Here is a 19,973-nt window from a genome sequence, read left to right as displayed (position 1 = left end):
GAAGAAAGTCAAGAAAAGAAAAGTTCCATCTGACTCTGAGGATCTGAAAGGAGGATCTGAAAGGAGGATCTGACTCTGACTCTGACAGCTGCAGGTTCACTCCATCACTCCAGGAACTCCGGTCAGAGCGCGCGATGCTTTCTGCTGCGAAACTTCAAGGCGTTTTGACTCCCAAATAGAGAAGAATCGCGTGCTTTTCTCAGAGATCACGGGTCTGCAGCGGAATAAATCAACAGATCTCAGCGGAGCTCGCGATGTCGGCTGTGTTTGCCGTTCTGTGCGCGCTCTTGGCCCCGGTTGCAGCGGATCTACACGCGGTGAACTGCAGCCAGGTGCAAGACGCGTTCACTTACCTGGGTTACAGTCCCGCAAATGTTCCCACCGAGGAATCAGCAGGTATCGATTGAATTACAACACTACTGTCATCTGCGTAAACGCCGCTTAATATGGGAGACCGGGGGCAAGTTGTCACACTGTCTGTATGTCAGTTTTGTTTCAAGTCAAAAGTCCGTGCTTGTTTTGCATTGGTTGTGTATGCTAGATTCATACGTCTTGTTCAAAAACAGAATAATATAATATTTAATTCTATCCTGTTTAACTCTTTGGTAACAAGTGGACGCGGTAAAACAGCTATGCAATGAAGGTCGATTTGAAACGTCAGGTTGGGGCAAGTTGTCACATAATTGTGACCCTGTAGCACAAAAGCAGTCATAAGTAGCACGGATATATTTGTAACAATAGCCAAAAATAAATTGTATGTGTCAAAATGATCGATTTGTCTTTTATGCCAAAAAGCATAAGGATATTAAGGATATTATCATGTTCTATGAAAGATATTTTGTAAATTTCCTAGCGTAAATATACTAACACTTAATTATATTTCTTTATATTTTATATATATATAGTAATATGCATTGCTAAGGGCTTCTTTTGGACAGCTTTAAAGGCGATTTTCTCAATATTTAAATTTTTTTTGCACCCTCAGATTCCAGATTTTCTAATAGTTGTATCTCAGACAAATATTGTCCGATCCTAACAAACCATACATCTCAATTTCCAAAAATTGACCCTTATGACTGGTTTTGTCATCCAGGGCCACATTTATAATGTACATTTTTGCTTTGAAAAGCATTGCAATAGCTGTTTAACAAGTTGTCTTGATTCGTAATTGTCTTATTTAATTGAATACAATCTACTGTTTAATGGCAAGTTCTATTGTGACAACTTGCCCCTGACTGGCAACTTATTGACATGAACTAACTGTTAAACATTGATTTCCTGGGTAGTAATGACGGAAATGTTCAGTAGCTTGTTAATAGTTCATATTCTTCTAGGTTTGAGTTATTTGATAGCTATAAATGGGGAGATTTCTAAAACTTGCTTGAAACAGTTCAGCTTCATTGATCTTGTTTGAATGAATGAGACTTTAGGGAACTATGTTATTTTGCATATTACCAGACTTCCTTTCATGCAGTGGCACATACTTAACACCAACATTTTGAATAGCCTATGTCAAGGTCTTGTGAGTCATGGCTTTAATTACTGGTTTGTTTTAAATATACTGATCTCAAGGTTGCAGTATTCCTACCAACTTTTAAACCAAACCTATGCCCTTGGTTTAACTTTATTTTGTGGTATGAGCGAGGCTGCAAGAATTCTAGACCCTAAAATGAGTCATGGACCAAAAAAGGTTGAGAAAACCAAACAAAGTGCATGCAAACCTTTTTGTCTTCACAATATTGCAGTAGTAGACTTAAAGGTCATCCAAAAATCTCTTTATTTTATTTTATTATTTAAATTTATTTTATATTACTTTTCATTTGAATATTTTGTTTCATTCTATTTTAATTTTTTTAAAATATTTTTTTGTTTTATTTTCATTTAATTAATTATTTTTTTTATTGATGATAAGGCAAATAATCTAATAGTTGAAAACTAAAACAAGTGTTTTGAGATCCCAAAATAAACATTGTGGTGCACAGAAAAAGGAATAGTTCATTCAAAAAAAAAAAATTAATTTAATTAAATTAAATTTTATTTTATTTGCTGATAAGACGACGAGAAACATAAGAGGACCTCCAAATCGAACCCCATAACCTCTTCGGTTGCTCTCTCTATCCTGTGCATTTTGAGAAGATCCTGTCAATATCTCAGTCTAAAAGCCTCGTGGTGCATAGAAACAGGCATCGCACTTAGAGCATCCAGCATCTGCTGGCTTGTCAACAGTGCTAAATGTGTCCTCTGCTCCTGAGGTTCTCAACAGCTCTTCTCATATATTTAAATCAATGTTACAAGGCCTCGTCGCATGCCAGACTCCTGCAGACACGCTGAAAGCCCAGTGTGTTCCAGTGTGGGTGTGTTTTCTCAGATGCATGAAGGGATTTTGTTGAACTAAACTGATGTTTGGTGTAGGTGAATGTGTGTGTCTGGTGCTGTTCTCAGTCGGACCCTGTAATTTCTAACCCGCGCCTCAGAGGTCAACCAAAAGACTGAAATAACGCTGTTGACATTTTGTGACCTCCTTGACTTCATGATCAGAGATAGAATTGCTGTTGATGGACGAGAGGTTTTCGTCTGGAAGCGTGCAGTCTAACAAATCACTGTCAGGAGAGTCATTCATCAACAGGGTCACTGGCTGGCATTATTTTAAAGTCGACATTGACCCTGTTGACCTTATTAATACACTTTCCTATGCTTTTCATGGTGATTTTATTGCAGAGCCAACAGAAAATTAACACGCAAATATACATATCTTCATGCAGATTAAAAATGTACAGCCTGAGGTTTGATTAGTGCTGGTTTAATGCCGTTTTGCAGTTTTTTTTTTTTTATTATTATTTTGAGTCTTAAATAGACATGGAATTGGAAAACAGCCCCTTTTCCTTGGAAACAGTTGGCCAGAAATGGAAACAAAGGTCAAAAATGAGAAGTGCACAGACAAGTGATGATATGATTTAGTTTTAGTAAGAGGATTGAGCGCGGTAGCCTTTTCTGTGTGCAAATGGAAAAGTTTTGTACCTGAAAATAGCAGGTTCACTTTAGTTAAAGACCTAGTTCACCCAAAAAGGATTTTATGTTATTTTTTATTTTTTTTAATCAATAATAAAATAAGCTTTGCACCTGGTAATTTATACACTCTAAAAAAATGGTGCTATGTAGCACTAAAGGTGGTTCTTGGCTCATAATCATAGGGGAAACACTTTTGGTGCTATATAGCACCATATCTTCAAATGTGCTTTACAGCACCTTCGTCAAATGTTGCTATGTAGAACCATAAGAGGTGCCATATTGCATTGTATTTCTTCAACAAAAATGGTGCTAAACAGCACCGACAGTGGTTCTTTGGCTCACTCATAAAGAACCTTTAAAGGGGCTTAACAGGTTCTTTGTACGGCAGTGGTGCTATATAGCACCTTAATCACCCCAAAGAACCACTGAAGAACAGCTGAAGAACCATACAGGAGCTTAACAGGTTCTGTATATAGTATCGGTGCTATATAGCCCATCAGTCATGCCAAAGAACCGCTGAAGCACCACTGAAGCACCAAGATTTGGTGCTATACAGCACCATTTTTTGTAGAGTGTATATGTATTTATATTTTATTAAAATATAATAATGACTATTGAACTATTGAACCCAAATTGAGCTTGCATGAAATATGCAACTCCAAAAACAAAACAAACAAAAATATGGAAATGTTATGTATTGCTGAGACAATCTGTGAGCTCTGCTGCCCACATGAACAGCCACAACAAGACGAGAGAGGACTGAAGTGAATGTAAATGCTTTTTTTTGTTAGACTCAAAGAGAGTCGCCCATCAGCTATCATAATGAGAGATTCTGTGGAGTGACTGACAATCAGGTTGATTGTGGACTCACTTTGAGGGGTCGTCATTTCGTCGTGAAGGACTTGGATGCCTCCGTTCAGTGACTGACTGTTTGTTTCCATCTCATTCATCTCTTCTGCTCACCAAAGCTGCATTTATTTGATCAAAAATACAGTACAAATTGTGAAATAATATTACAGTTTAAAATAGCTGTTTTCTATGTGAATATCTGTTAAAATGTAATTTATTTCAGTGATCAAAGCTGTATTTTCAGCATCATTACTCCAGTCTTCAGCGTCACATGATCCTTCAGAAATCATTCTAATATACTGATTTGCTGCTCAAGAAACATCTCTGACTATTATCAGTGTAAAATTGTGTTGCTGTGTCTCTCTCTGGTCTGTAGGAGGTGATCTGCAGGTTTGCGCTCCTCAGAGAACCTGCTGTAACGCAGAAATGGAGGAGGACATCAGCCAGAGAAGCTCACGGGACTTTGAGAAGCTCATGGACGACACGAGCGAAGAGCTGAGGGACACATTTATGACCAGACATAAAAGGTTTGATGGTACGATTTGTTCATTAATTAATTAGTTGGTGTCAAAATATGTTTATTTGTTTATTTAGTGGAATGAGGGATTATTAACCCTATAAAGCCCACATTTCGAAGGCCTATAAATGATGATTAACATGATTGCTGTTAAACCTTTCATTCAATCTACTCTGCCTTCTGTCGTCTGATTGATAGATTATGCTTTTTATCAGGTAAAAGCTCTTTTAGTGTAACTGAACAAACGTCCAGCTTCAACTGTTTTCAACATTGATAATAATCAGAGATGTTTCTTAAGCAGTAAATCAGTATATTAGAATGATTTCTGAAGATCATGGGACACTGAAGACTGGACTAATGATGCTGAAAATACAGCTGCAGATCACAGAAATAAATTACATTTTACAATATAGTCACATAGAAAAAAGCTAATTTAAATTGTAATAATATTTCACAATTTTAAAATTTAGTATTTTGATAATACCGTATTTTTTTTATTATGACCATAAGAGACTTCTTTCAGAAACATTACATGTCTCACCGCCCCCAAACTTTTGAATGGTACTGTAAATTCACTTTAGAGTTTAAGTGTTAGTCAAATGTTACAAATTATTTTATTTTTGTTGTTATTGCCTTCCCAGAGCACCTCAGCTATGCAGAATAGGAAGGAAATGTTGGTGTATTTTATGTTAACCATAGCAGAAAAATAATAATTCAGGAAACAGAATAAGGAAGGCATTCCAAAGACGTTTCTCTTTCATGTTTCTGTAAGTAGAGATAAAAGATAAACTACTGACAACACATTTGTGTAATTGCTTATTATTGCTTATTAGCAAAATGTTAATGTTTGCCCCATTTTAAAAATCACAGATTAATTCAAAGATTAAATATTTATCATCCTTCAATTTCTGATGACTGTAGTTTATAATACAGACTGTCAGATAAACATTGCCTCCCTGAACCTCATTTCCCAAAATCATAATGCGGTGGATTGTCTGATTATAAGTGTATTTAATTGCTATTGTATTTTCTAAGCAAATTCATTAATCCATTTTTTTCAGCATTTACATTTATTATTACCTTTTACATTTTTTATTAAATATTTTATTTTTAATTTTTGTATTTTAGCAATTAAAAAATTACTATTTGTTAAAGTTTTCATTATTTTTTCCAAAACGACTTTCTGTGCATCTTAGCTCTACATGATAAAATACAAGAACTTTTTTTCATTTTGATTTGATTTTATTTGATTTTTCCTGACATATTATTATTTTAATTTGTTTTATTTACTATTTTATTATTTTTACTTTATTTATTTAATTACGTTTTATTATCATTATTATTGTTAATTTTCTTTAAATTGTTATTTATTTATTTTTACTATATTATTATTATTATTATTATTATTACTATTGCATTTATTATTTGGCAGACAATTATTATTTGGCAAAGGTTTAATAATTTTATCCAAAGCAACATTCGGTGCATCGTAGCTCTACTACATGATAAAGTAGAAGAAATGTTTAATATTTAAATGTTTACATTTTGCTTATTTTTCATTTCATTTTTAATAAATTTTATTATTTTTACTGTTTTATTTAACTATTTTATTTTATTTTTTGTTTTATTTATTTATTTAATTATTTAAATTTTTACAATTACTATTTAATTTATTATTTGACAGTCAATTATTGTTTGGCAAAAGTTTCATAATTTTATCCAAAGTGACTTTATGTGCAGCTCTACGTGATAAAGCACAAGAACCCGTGCCGTATGATAATATAGCACAATATTGCTTTTTATTACAGTTATGCCATATTCAAATATTAAAGACAAACATTTATTGCAAGATCCAGAACCGGAACGATCAGTTTTATAATTCCCAGCATGTTCTCTGTGTGAATAAATACCCTGTTTACTGTGACATTAAGAATTCAGAGGTTTCATCATGCGCTGTGATGATCGGGACGCACAAACAAAGAGCGCTGACGAGTTTGTTAGGGAGAATGTGAGCAACACTGTGCTGCGCTGCATTCAAATGAACATAATGGCTTTGAGACGGACCTCAAGAAGAAGCACTTCACAGAAGAAAGTGAAGAATTATCTGTGCTCATCAAAACAGTCCGACTCGATTGACCCTTTAGTTGTTTACAGTCTTTACAGAGCGTCCCGAATGAATGAATGCTCAAACTGATTGAATATTCTTACGTGTGCCAGATTAAAGTGTGATATCGCAAAGGCATTCTTCTTTAAAGAAAGAAATAGTTTAGTTATGCATTAAAATGATTTGACTGCAGAGACCAAATCAAAAGTGAGACACAAACTCAAAGAAACACCCTTGTACCCACATGTGCAATGACAATAAAGTTGAATCTAATCTAATCTAATCTTGTGCTCCAATAATCTTTACTTCATTTACAACTTTGAGAAACCAGCTAAATCAGTTCATTTTCTCATTTGTGAGCCTGGAGCACAAAGGCAGTCTGGGGTTTATTTGTAACAATAGCCAACAATGCATTGCATGGGTCAAAATGATCGATTTCTCTTTTATGCCAAAAATCATTAGGATATTAAGTAAAGATCATGTTCCATGAAGATATTTAGTAAATTTCCTACCGTAAATATATCAACTTTTATGGACTGTAAAAGCTGTATTTCATGCTTTAACAGAGTTCTTCTTGGAGTTGCTGGAGAACACCGAGCGCTCTCTGAATGAGATGTTTCTGCGCACGTATGGGAAGCCCTACTTGCAGAACGCCGAGGTCTTCCAGGGCCTGTTCGCCGAGCTCAAGCGATACTACACAGGCGGCAACGTCAATCTGGAGGAGATGCTGAACGATTTCTGGATGCGTCTGCTGGAGCGCATGTTCCAGCTCCTGAATTCCCAGTATCTCATCACCGAGGACTATCTGGAATGCATCGGAAAGTACATGGAGCAGCTTAAGCCCTTTGGAGACGTTCCCAAGAAGCTGAAGTCTCAGGTTACCAGAGCGTTCATCGCCGCCCGCACCTTCGTCCAGGGCCTCATGGTTGGACGGGAAGTGGCTAACAGGGTTTCTAAGGTGAGCTAAAGTGGTGCTCATAAGGTGGTGCTAACTGCCCTGTCAGACTGATTCGTGCTTGTGATTTTATAAGAAAAAAATGAATAGCATCTGAGAGTATGAACTGCATTCATTGTCAGTGAAGGTAACATGCAGAGTTCGTTCATGCATGAGGTTTGAAAATACAATTATATCAGAGCATATGTTTTTAGGATCCTTTGAAATCTGTTTTGCTTTTTTCCCCAAATCCATTTTTTAGTATATATTTGACTGGATTCCGGTTTAATAAATGTAAAGCATGTGTACTTAATTGAAATCATGAAAACGTTTTAGACCCTTATGAAATCTGTTTTATTTATATCCTTTTTTTCAGTTTAAATTCCGTTTTTTTCCATTTGAATTTTTCTGGAGTTCATTTAAATGGTTAAAATAAATTTAAAGCATGTCTAATTAATTTAAATCATGAATCAAACAATTGATTAAAATTGTATAAATGTAATTTTTAGACCCTTATTTTTTTTAATTAAAAATGTTAATTAATTAAAATGAAAATGTTAGGGCCCTATATGAAATCTTTTTTTGTTGTTGTTTTTTTCTTCATCTTTTCAGTTTAACTTTTACTCCGTTATTCTATTCTGTTTTAATGTTGTTGTTTTTCCCCCAAATTCTCTTTTTTTTCCATTTAATATTTTTTTCCTCATTCATCAGTTGAATTGCGTTGTACTGTAAATTCCATTATTATGACTGGATTCCACATTGTGTGAAATCATCGAGCCCTATTGTATCACTCTAAAACCGTCCTTTAGAAATACATTAAACCTAAAAATGAGTGCTTTAAGATAATTTAGCTGTTCCCTTGGCCTGGAAAAGCTGCTGTTTAACTGGTTTAGCTATAGTCGATTTCTCATAAGGAGCTCTAATATACCCGGAGAGAGAGATCCACATGACTTTTACAACTATGGTTTATAAAAAATGAGATTTCTCTATATATTATAGATCTCCTGCCCTACCATCACATGCTGATACACAGTACTGAATCATAGGTGTCAGAAATTGGGTTTCTGCATTAGTTTAAGGATTATCTGCTTCTTCTGAGTGAAGTGTATTATGGACTCAGTTGAAGGTCACTGCTCTAAATGCACAGTGTTGTGTGTGAGCTCAAAAGGAGAAGGTTGTTCAGTGTTTTAATTGCCTGATTTACTCACCCTCATTTTCCAAACACATGATTTAATTTCATATGTAAAGAACAAAATGAGATGTTTGGCAGAATGTCTGAGCTGCTCATAACAAAAATGCATGGTTATTGAAACTGCAAAGCTACAGGGTTATTATCATTAACTAAAACTAAAACCATAAAAACATTTCATTACCTGGTTTTTTGTGTATTGCAAAAATCGACAGTTCTCATTTTCTCATTAAGTTAAAATGTCAAAAACACAACTTTAATGCATCTTTAAATAAAAATAAAAATAGATAATTAAAAGTTAAATAAAATTCAGAATATACTTCCTTTTTATTTTTAATTTCTACCCAATCATATATATTTGGGCTTGGCATAACAATAAAAAATACTTTTTTCCAATGAAGTTTACATTTGATTGTGAACAAAAAAATAGTGCAGAATCTGAAATATGTCTTCTTCCTTTTATGTCATAACTTTATGTATTTTGCATTTATCAGAGACCTAAAATGCTCTGTTTGTTACCCGTTTTGAATTACATTTTGGATGTTTGGGCCCAGTATGTGTTTATTTCTTTTCTGCCTCAAAATTTGGTTAAAAAAAGTTGTCTAAATACCTGAATTAATCAGCTTAACAATTCATTTTGATTAATTCTACTTTAAATTTATGTTTTAATTCATACAGTATATTTATAATTTATTTTGGTTCTCAAAAGTATGAGTTTCATGTGAAACATGAGCAACTTGACATTTTTCACTAATATATTTCATCTCCTCAGCTGCATTGAGATATTACAGTATAACACTATGATAGTTTGTGTCTGAAATGATGAGTGTCCTTTTGTAGAACATTTGTTATGATTATTTCCATTCATATGCATCAAATGAACTGCATGTGGCATCTTCGGTCCGCAGGTCTCCATGAGCTCTGCGTGCGTCAGCGGCTTCACTAAAATGCTCTACTGCTCATACTGTCAGGGTTTATTCACGCTGAAGCCCTGCAACAACTACTGTCTGAATGTGATGAAGGGCTGCCTGGCCAATCAGGCCGATCTGGACCCGGAATGGAGCAAATACATCGGTAAGAGCCTCTTCATAACTCTAACAAAATGAATTAAGCGCATGTCAGCGCTGGAAATCTGATCCTGAATTGTTGACTTTCTTATAGGGCTGGGGTGATAAATTATATCTTATCAAGATTGTGATCAAATTTGTTAATAAAGATGATAAGTTCTGGCCATTTTTACTCAATATGGATTCATCACACAGCAGAAATAAACACAACAAGAGCCAGTCAAGAATGGTGCGGTTTCGTCTGATGCACAAACTCAAACTCACGTGACGCTCGCTGTGTTTTTAGCATCTTTATCTCAATACATGAGGACATGAACGCATGAACTTCATCTCCAGAGCTGCTCTGAGTCACTTCACCAGCTTTACATCATTTCATTTGAGAAAAACTACCGTCATAATATATACACACAGATCTTCATGACAAAATAAAACTATATGTTAGAATAAAAATTATACAAAAGTAAATATATTACTATTGTATACTAGAATGTACTTCTTAATGTTGTTACAATATTATTATTTAAAAAAAAATATCATACAGCCAAGAAATTTTTTCATCTGTTTTAAATGACACAATTCTGCATCTTAGTTGACAAAAAAAATTAAATGCAATGGTTCATTCAAACAAAAAAAGTTTTAGTAATGAATTTAATTAAACACCATTTTTGATGATAAATTTATATTAAATCATAAATCACACAGTTTTTTTTTTTCATGCATTGGTACATTTTGAGATTTTAGGCTATTTTGCTTCCAAAACATGTTATTTGAGACTAGCTGTACTATTGTACACTAAAATGTTATTCTCAAAATAATAATAATCATAATAATATTTATGGAATATCATACAACCAAGTAATTTTTTCATCCGTATTTTAATTGACACAGTTCTGTTGAGCAGCATCTTATTCGACAAAAATGCAATGTGTTGTTGTAAATTAATTGCTGTATTTTAATTTGATGACATTTTAAAAGATTAAATTGTTTTCTGAAAAAAGTTTTCTGAATTCATTTTATTAGACCCCGTTTTTGAGCGTAAATTTGTATTGAATCATAAAACACAGAAATCTAAATAAATAAATCAAATAAAACAGAAAACTGAATTTTTAGGAAATAAAATGATTTCATGGGACCCTAAATTAAAAATATCTCACTCTGTGTAGTTTAATTGTGAACAAACAAGTTATGTTCATTCCTTCTCAAGGTCTAACAAACATGCGTTTTCTTTTCCCATTGATATTAATATAATATCTTTGGCCATATCGCCCAACCCTACTTTCTTACGATTCCCATCTCGACTCATAAGTGACGTAGTGTTTCAGCTCAGCATCTAAAACATTTTCTGTGAATAAAAACTGTACATTTTACTGCCTCTCGCCCAGGCAGCAGAGCTGTAATATGAATCTGGAGAAGCTGTGAAGCAGCAAAGGACATGCATACTGACATCTGCTGTAAGATGCTCTTGTCAAAGTGCTGGTTGCATGACTGACAGCGAACACCCACAGACCTGCTGAAGACAATCTGTACGAGACCTGAGCTCTTCTGTTCCACTGGCCAACAGCTTCCCGACTTTGGAAACTATAGTTCTTTCCTTAAATACGAAGAGCTCAAACAACAGATTGAGTTGCTCCAAATTTCACAAAAAGCTTATGGATGTAATTATAATATGTCAGACATTAAAGTGAGTTGTAAACCTCTCTTTTCCTGATCTGAATCAAAAGATTTGCAAACCCATTCCGATCTAAATCAAATGATCCACGAATCATCATTTCAGATCGCGAATCGTTCAATGTGCGAAATGATTTGCAAACTCTCTCCGAAGCTCCAATCTGAATAAAAAGATTCACAAAACTGCTCTGACGTTCCAATCTCAATCAAGTGATTCACAATACACCAACTGATTCAGTGAATCATTTTGCGGCGCTATGATTTAACTAGTTCAAAGTTTCCAAAAGCCCCATTTCACCCATCACTATACGTGCTTTTTAAAAATCATTACAAGCGATGTCAAAATTTGAATTTTAATGGCTCTTTTAGTCTGGTTTTTACTAGGGAATCGCTTGAACTGATTCATTCGAAGTGACGAGTTTGAATCAATCTGAGCAGTTCCAGTGTAAATGACTCACTCAATTGAACTGGGTTGCCTGTTCCTCTTTTTGCGTCTTCAGCCATGTTTACTCGACTCTGTCAGTACTGCTGCTGGCTTAACTCGCTAGTTTTATTACTTTAACTGAAATAAGAGAAAAAGTATGATGTTTTACAAATAAAATATCCATATTTCCATCACAAATCTACAAACATAATCTGGTGAGAGAACCGGTTTACTGCTAACTAGTAAAAACACTCGAGTTGCACCCCAAAATGCATGTTAGATGGAAACATTTATGATTGTGATTATGAGTTTGTAGCTTAATTCACTACATTTGAAATAGTTTGAGCAGATGAACATAAAACAGCATAATATCTATAGTGGCCAATTGACGTCATTCAATGTTCAGATGCATCTTGTGGAAATGTATGTAATTTAGTGCATATTTAATTAAATAATGCTCATTTGCATATTTAAGCATACCATTGCAGAAAACTTGTCATACAAAGCAATTATCTTAATGTAGTGCGATTAAAAGACTATAGTGTGGTGATCTATTAGTTACTTTTTTCATCCTATACACCTTTAATGTGTTGTCTTAAATTAGATTTCACAATTAACAGATTAATGCTGATTCTGAGGAATGTAAACAAATGCATTTTGAAAACACGATTATTTAAAAAATCAAACAGATGCAAGTGTTTAGTAAACACTATGCTTTGATTAATTTCGGTGTGCATTTGTGGTTCCTTTAGTGTTGCACTAAAATAACAGCATTCAGGTTTGAAACAACATGAGATTGAATAAATAATGACAGAATTTTAATTTTAAGAATTTGTGCCATTAAACCTGACATGTTCTCTATTGGAGTTTTTATTATGGTTTGAATTGGGTTCAATTGCTGGGATGAAGATTTTACAGCAACGTACTTCAACATATAAGAGCAAACAGTGACCAGATGTTGTGTCGAGCTCATGCTAGGAAGGTAGTTTAAGAATTTTTCTCTCTGTTTATTCCAGGCAGATCTTGGGCAGCGCTTTGGTTTGGCTTAGATGGTCATTGCGGGGCATTTTTAACATTGCTTCCGTAGAGTGGTCTGTGTTCAAATGACTTGGCTGGAAGGGGAAGTCCGGTTGCCTGGTGTAACCCTGGACCCAGAGTCATATCAAGGGGAATTATTCTCAAAGCTGTCCACCAGTTCTCGTCACAAACAAGAATTTGCAAAGGGATGATGGAGTTCCCTTCAGGTGTCTGTGCCTATAAACTGTGAAAATGACAATTTGCTGAAAATGTACTCCCCCTCAGTCCATCCAAGATGTAGATTTGTAGTTCAGATTTGTAGAAATGTAGCATTGCATCACTTTCTCACCAATGGATCCTCTACAGTGAATGGGTGCCGTCACTTAAAATGTCTTATTTTGATTTTTGATTTCATTTTGATTTCAAAAGATGTTAACTGGGTGGTGATGGCGCAGTGGATAAGACACATGCCTTTGGTGTGAGAGACCCGGGTTCGAATCCACTGTGAGACACCAATGTGTCCCTGAGCAAGACACTTAACCCCTAGTTGCTCCAGAGGCGTGCGACCTCTGACATGTATAGCAATTGTAAGTCGCTTTGGATAAAAGCGTCAGCTAAATGAATAAATGTAAATGTAACTGATGGACTGGAGTGGTGTGGATTACTTGTGGATTATTGTGATGTTTTTATCAGCTGTTTGGACTCTCATTCTGATGGCACCCATTCACTGCAGAGCATCCACTGCTGAGACACTGATGCAGAGACACATTTATACAAATCTAATGAAGAAACAAACTCATCCTAATCTTGGATCACCTGAGGTTGAGTGCATTTTCAGCAAATTTTCATTTTTGGGTGAACTATTCCTTTAACCAGTTAGCTAGATATAAATATGTTGACTTTAAGGAACCAGCAGCATTCATTCAGAAAAGAGAAAACGGACTGTAGAAGTAGTTACACTAATGCCATTAAATTATTCATCTGAACTCAATTATTCCTATCGAATTCTTCTGAAACCAAATAATCTGAGCTGCTGTCCACATTCAAGCTGTGTACTCTTACTGCATGTCATCTATTGACTCATTTGTGTCTGTTTTTATTTCTAAAAATGTTCCTGAGGGAAATCTCAGCCCCACAAACACAGTGTTTGCAGCGTGTTGTGCCAGTGTTACTCTGGCAGGATTGTCCCGAGCCGACAGAAATAGATGTTGAGCTCTAGTCCGACCGAGCTTCCATTCACAGAACTGAAGTGACATGTAAATACGCTGAATTTAAATTCAATGCAAATTATTTTCAGCAAACAGTTCATCTTGGAGAGCTGCACTGTGTTTGGAAAACCAGGAGAATGTTACAAGACTCGAATATTTTTACAACATGCTGCAAGCTGCACATTTATGCAGTGAGTATTTTAGTGGTAGTGCATTAACTAATTAATTGAAAACAAATTCTGTAAATTCAATGTAACATTTTTTTTCAGTGCAGTTGTCCCTTAAATTAACATGAACTAAAAAATTTAACTAAAAACTTAAACTTAAATTTAACGGTTTAAGAAATGATTTTAAGTTGAAACAACTTTGAAACAATTTGTTTTTACAGTGTGTAAAAATGAATCGCCTGCGTTAACGTGCTAATTTTGACAGCACTAAATTAAATATACTGAATTAATTTCATGGTAATTAAATGATTAGCTCACCCAAAAATTAAAATATGCTTAATGTACTCCCCCTCAGGCCATCCAAGATGTGGAGTTAGTTTCTTCATCAGGTTTGATTAAATGTAGCATTGCATCACTTGCTCAGCAATGGATGCTCTGTAGTGAATGGGTGCCGTCAGAATGAGAGTCTAAACAGCTGATAAAAACATCATGATAATCCATAAGTTATCAACACCTCTCCAGTCCATCAATTAATGTCTTGTGAAGCCAAAAGAAACGAATCCATCAGTAAGACATTTTTATATTCAAAGTGTTTATGAGTCCATAATCCATAATAATGCTTCCTGGAGTGAAAAGGTCCATCTCCTGTTGTCTCTCACATCAAAATTCAGCAACATATTTGTTTAGAGCTGTTTTGGCTTATAAACGGTGCTTGATCTGTGCAAATTTCTCTCCTGATTCAGACCAGACCACTTTTTCAGTGGAGGAAGTGTTATTATGGATTATGGACTCATATTCAAGTTAAAAAAACATGTTAATGCGGGATTTGTTTCAGCTTTTGTTTTCTCCAGATGTTAACTGATGGACTGGAGTGGTGTGGATTATTGTGGTGTTTTTATCAGCTGTTTGGACTCTCATTCTGACGGCACCCATTCACTGCAGAGCATCCATTGCTGAGACACTGATGCAATGCTACATTTCTCCAAATCTGATGAAGAAACACACTTATCTTGGATGGCCTTGGTGTTATGTTAAGTGGCTGTTAGCAAATTGTTATTTAGTTGTTAGGGGATTTGTGTTGGTTGCTATGGCGTTGCTAGGAGCTGAATGTTTTAATGTAAAATTCCAGATCATCTAAAACATTCCGCTTCAGAATCTCAACAGTATTCAAATATGAAAACAAATGATTTTTTCCTGTTCAGTTCTGTTAATTCACATTTCTCTTTACCCTTGTTAGTGTTTGGCAAACACACAAATTAGTCTTGCCCTTTCTGCAGTCCTTTGTTACCAAACTGTAAACGGATCCTTATTGATTTTATTTGCTCATTTCTTTTTAATCGCATGATTTGTTTCATTAGGTAACAGGATCTAGCCACAACTTCACAATTCGTGAAAATTCAAGCCCCGAACATTTCCTGTGCTCTGAGAAGAGCTGCTCATGAATAAGACATTAGTGCTTTATTAGAAAACGGACACAACACTGCAGAGCCGAACAAGGAGTTTTTATCAAGTGTAATGAAGGGACACGAGTATTTGTCATTCTTAATGTAAACTTAAATTAAACTTTTATTCATGCATTCATTATTTTACTAATATTTAAAAAATAAATAATAATGAATTTGTCTAATTAACCAATCTCTGTTGTATTATTTAGGTAGCTGGTGGGTCAGGTTTCTTCTTGCAATTGACAGACAGCAGGAAAATAATTGTAAATGCAGTTAATAAAATCTATATAACTATACGTAGTTAGAATAAATAGAAATAGATTTATCTGCTATTAAAAGAGAGAGGAAAACACTCTTATAAATAGAAGAAAATAAAGCTGTGTTAAGGCCAATTAGTACTCTTTATTTTTTTTCTTTCAGAAATGATATTTTTCCTAAAAAGAAAATAAAAACTATTTTAAGGACCAATTTTTGTATTAGTTTTTCCTTTTTTTGAAACTATGCATAGTTAGAGTAGCAAAAATAAATAGATTTATTTAAGGACTGTTTTTGTATTATTTTTTTATTAAATTTTTTTTTCAATATATAAAAAAAAAAAAAAAAAAAAAAAAAAATATATATATATATATATATATATATATATATATATATATATATTAAAAAAGTAAAAACAAATAATACAAAAACAGTCCTTAAATAAATAAATATATATGTGTGTGTTCAGTAATTTCACTTTATTGGCAATGAATAGGGTCTTTTCATTGCCATTTTACTGTATTTTTGAGCAAATAAATGCAGACCTGATGAGCGGAAAAGACTTCTTTCAAAAACATTATATCTTTTGTTGTTGTTGTATAAAGCAGTGCATTTTTTTTCCAGGGTCATAGTTTGATGCATTTTCTATCTGTCACTCGGAGTGTTTTAGGTGTTGTGAAGTGTGTTGGGTGATAAAAGTGTGTTTTTCACCTGCAGAGAGTTTAATAACAGCTGCTTGCATTGAGGCTGATCTCACAGGAGCAGACGGGGTTAAACAAATACAAACAAGTACTGACAGAGCTGCTGGAGGACACGAGTGTTGGCCGGAAATGGTTAGCGGCTCGCAGCTGTGCTCTGGGATCATGTTGGGAAGAGAGTCTGGCACATCTCTGCTCTTGCTTTACTACCAGCATAACATCATGTCAGAGAAAGCCTGCAGATTTTGCTCTCATTTTCTGTGTGCAGGAATATATGTGTATGCTAATGTGATTCTGCAGTCACTCTGTTCATAGACTAAACTAAAGTTTGGGGATTCTGGTAGAACAAAGAATAAAAGCAGCTTTGTTAAAAAATGTAAAAGGTATATTTAGCCCGAATGTTTTTTTTGCCTAAATAGAAAATTATATTTTTTCATTATATTTTGCCTGAAATTAAAATAAAGCCAATTTTAAGGACAATTATTTTTACTATAAGAAATGACATATTGCCTAATAAGAAAGCCAAGCCTATTTTAAGGACCATTTGTGCATTGCATATTTTTTTAGAAATTATATTTTGCCTAAACAGAAAATACAGCCATTTTAAAGCCATTTTTTGCTTGGTTTATTCATTTATATTTTGCCCAAAAAGAAAAAAAAAAGTTGTAAAGAACCATTTTTGCATTTTTATTTTTAATTAAAATTTGCCTAATATGAAAGTAAAGCCCTTTCAAGGACATTTTTTTTTTTTTTTTATATATATATTTTGCCGAAAATAAAGCTTTTTGAAGGACCATTTTTGTATTTGTCTGCAAATTATATTTTGCCTAACAAGGACAATTTGTATTTTGCCCAAAAATAAAATAAAGCCTTTTAATTTTTGTATTATTTTCTTATTTTCGTAAAAATTATATTTTGCCTAAATAGTAATATAATTTTTCAATTTTTATTTATTTATTTATTTTTTATAAATCATATTTAGCTTAAAAACTATTTTAAGGACCTTTTTTTTTTTTTTTTTATCTTATTTTGCCAATGAAGTAAATAAAGCTTATGCTGCAGCTTTGCCAGTCACTCTTTTCGTTAAGAAAACTAAATTTGGGGGATTCTGGTGTTCACCCAGCTTTTTAGAATAAAGAATAAAAACAGTATTGTTTCTATAACATATGGATTATAATATTATGTTTGACACTTTTTGACCCTGTTGGAAGCCATGTAAATATTCTTGGGTTGTAGTTTCTCTGAAGGACTGATGTGGAGCCGTATTGTCTGGCGTGGCTGATGCCAGCTCCGGTGCCCGGCTGCTGAGCTGCTCCACATCATGTTTGGAGGTTTTTGTGGCGTTTGGATGTTCAGACATGCAGTCCACGCCTGGGAAAATAGATGTTGACGTGAAAGAAATGTTCTCCTCCATCATATTTGTGGACAAAAGTGTTGCCACACCCGTGTCAGCTGCCATTAACACGGCCTGTGAACGTATTAGAAGCTTTATGTCCATCCATCCTCTAAACACACTCAACTCTGGTTATAAATCAACATTTAATTTAGTCAAATTTGAAAAAATATCTACATGATTGAGTATAAACTACAAAATATTAATAAAAATTACATATTTATAAATTGTTTGTTTTAGAAATTATATTTTTCCTAAAATAAAAAATAAAGTTTATTTTAAGAACCATGTTGGCATAATTGTTTTAGAAATATTTTGCCTAGAATGAAAATGAAGCCTACTTTTATATATATTTTGTCTAAAAAAAGAGACATGTGCATATATGTATATTTATTATTTTTATTTTGGCTAAAGAAATAAAGCCTTTTTAAGAACAATTTTTTTTTGTTTGTTTTTTTTTTTTTTTTAGAAATTATGTTTTGCCCAACAAGAAAAAAATAAATAAGGACCATGTTTGCATTATTGTTGCATTTGTTTTATTTTTATTTTTTTACAGAAATTATACTCTGCCTAAAAAGAAAATAAAGGTTATTTTAAGGACTTTTTTTTAGAATTTATATTGTGCTTAAAATGAAAATAAAGCTGTTTTAAGGACTGTTTGCATTTTTTATTTTTATAAATTATATTTAGTCTAAAAGTAAAGTAAAACACATTTTGAGGACAATTTTTGCAGTTTTTTTTTTTTTTTTTTGTGCCTTTTTTTTTTTTAAATTATATTTTGCCTAAAAGAAAATAAAGCCTATTTTAAGGACAATTTTTTTCATGGCACTTGTGGACATTTTTTTCTTTTGGGGTGAAATGTGACCTGGACATGTTTCACGCATAATTAATGTTTTGAGCTGTTAACCAAATGCATGGCATTCATTAGTCAAAGTCTCCAGGTGGATTATCAGCGGCTATAAATAACACACAATCTGTCTGTCTTTCTTCTGGTTTGTATGTTTTGACAGATGCCATGTTGCTCGTGACGGAGCGTCTGGAGGGGCCCTTCAACATCGAGACCGTCATGGAGCCCATCGATGTGAAGATATCCGAAGCCATCATGATTATGCAGGAGAACAGCATGCAGCTCTCCTATCAAGTATGTCCCGTCCAGCAGCTGCGCTCCCCCATAATCATCATGTTGTGATATCACATCTTGAACAAGCAAGCCTAGAATTAAGTGATCTGTGGCATTCGCTGGTTTCAGCTTCGAACCCGAAGCCTCTCATTCCGCTTCCAGTCTTATTTTTAACAGCATAGTTGCGGATGGTCAGAAATTTGTAGCTCGGCGCTCGGGCCAATAAATGTGTCTCCTGCATCTCTCTGCATTTCTGACGCAGCCACTAATTGCAGTTTTTGGAGGAGAAAAAATGGCAGAGCGTGGTTTAAGTCACAGGAGATGCCGTTATTTGGCCCCCTCGTGGGATTTCAGCTTCTTGAAATAGTTGAAGGTGATGTGTGTCATTTTTCGGTCATCTTTCTCTTATCCCTTAATATGCAGAGACAACTACAAGTAAACCACTGGTTTTACATGGCAAGTCCATTTAAAGTGAGCTAGTGAGTGTGAAAAGTTGATTCAAATTCAGAAAAATCTGCCATGGACAGTGTTATTTAAGTATCATTGGTAATAGGTGGGCGATATGATCAAAATTTTATATCATGATAACGATATATATCACAATATACTTATTTTATGTCAATATCAAATTAATCAAAAACTGAAGCTCACTGAAGATAAATACACAGTGATGAAATAAGGATAATAAACTAAATGCAAGCAAAAGGACAAAAACTACAATCTATCTATCTGTCTGTCTGTCTGTCTGTCTGTCTATCTATCTAAGATAGATAGATAGATATATAGATAGATAGATAGATATAATTAAGTGATTTAAGTATATATATAGATTTATGTATACCTCTAAATTTCCAAAAATTGACCCTTATGACTAGTTTTGTGCTCCAAGGAAGCCATGAAATAACATGT

The 19,973-nt window shown here is 34.0% G+C and overlaps 1 protein-coding gene across 1 annotated transcript in view; it reads left to right on the top strand.

The window, feature by feature from the left end:
- Positions 1–254: 254 nt before the first annotated feature.
- Positions 255–19,973, top strand: part of LOC306875666 (glypican-6-like) — a gene marked incomplete at both ends in the record, with an annotated part of 35,479 nt that continues 15,760 nt past the window's right edge. Inside the window, 5 exons of the mRNA XM_079426345.1 lie at positions 255–396; positions 4,235–4,393; positions 7,046–7,437; positions 9,511–9,676; positions 18,955–19,085. Of these exons, the coding sequence (XP_079282471.1) occupies positions 255–396; positions 4,235–4,393; positions 7,046–7,437; positions 9,511–9,676; positions 18,955–19,085 (990 nt within the window). The remainder of the gene's footprint in view (positions 397–4,234; positions 4,394–7,045; positions 7,438–9,510; positions 9,677–18,954; positions 19,086–19,973) is intronic.

This window comes from Barbus barbus (assembly GCF_936440315.1).
Source record: "Barbus barbus genome assembly, chromosome: 10".
NCBI classification, from domain to species: domain Eukaryota; kingdom Metazoa; phylum Chordata; class Actinopteri; order Cypriniformes; family Cyprinidae; genus Barbus; species Barbus barbus.
The sequence above is the reverse complement of the archived record's forward strand: the minus strand, read 5'-3'. Positions and strand labels throughout refer to the sequence as shown.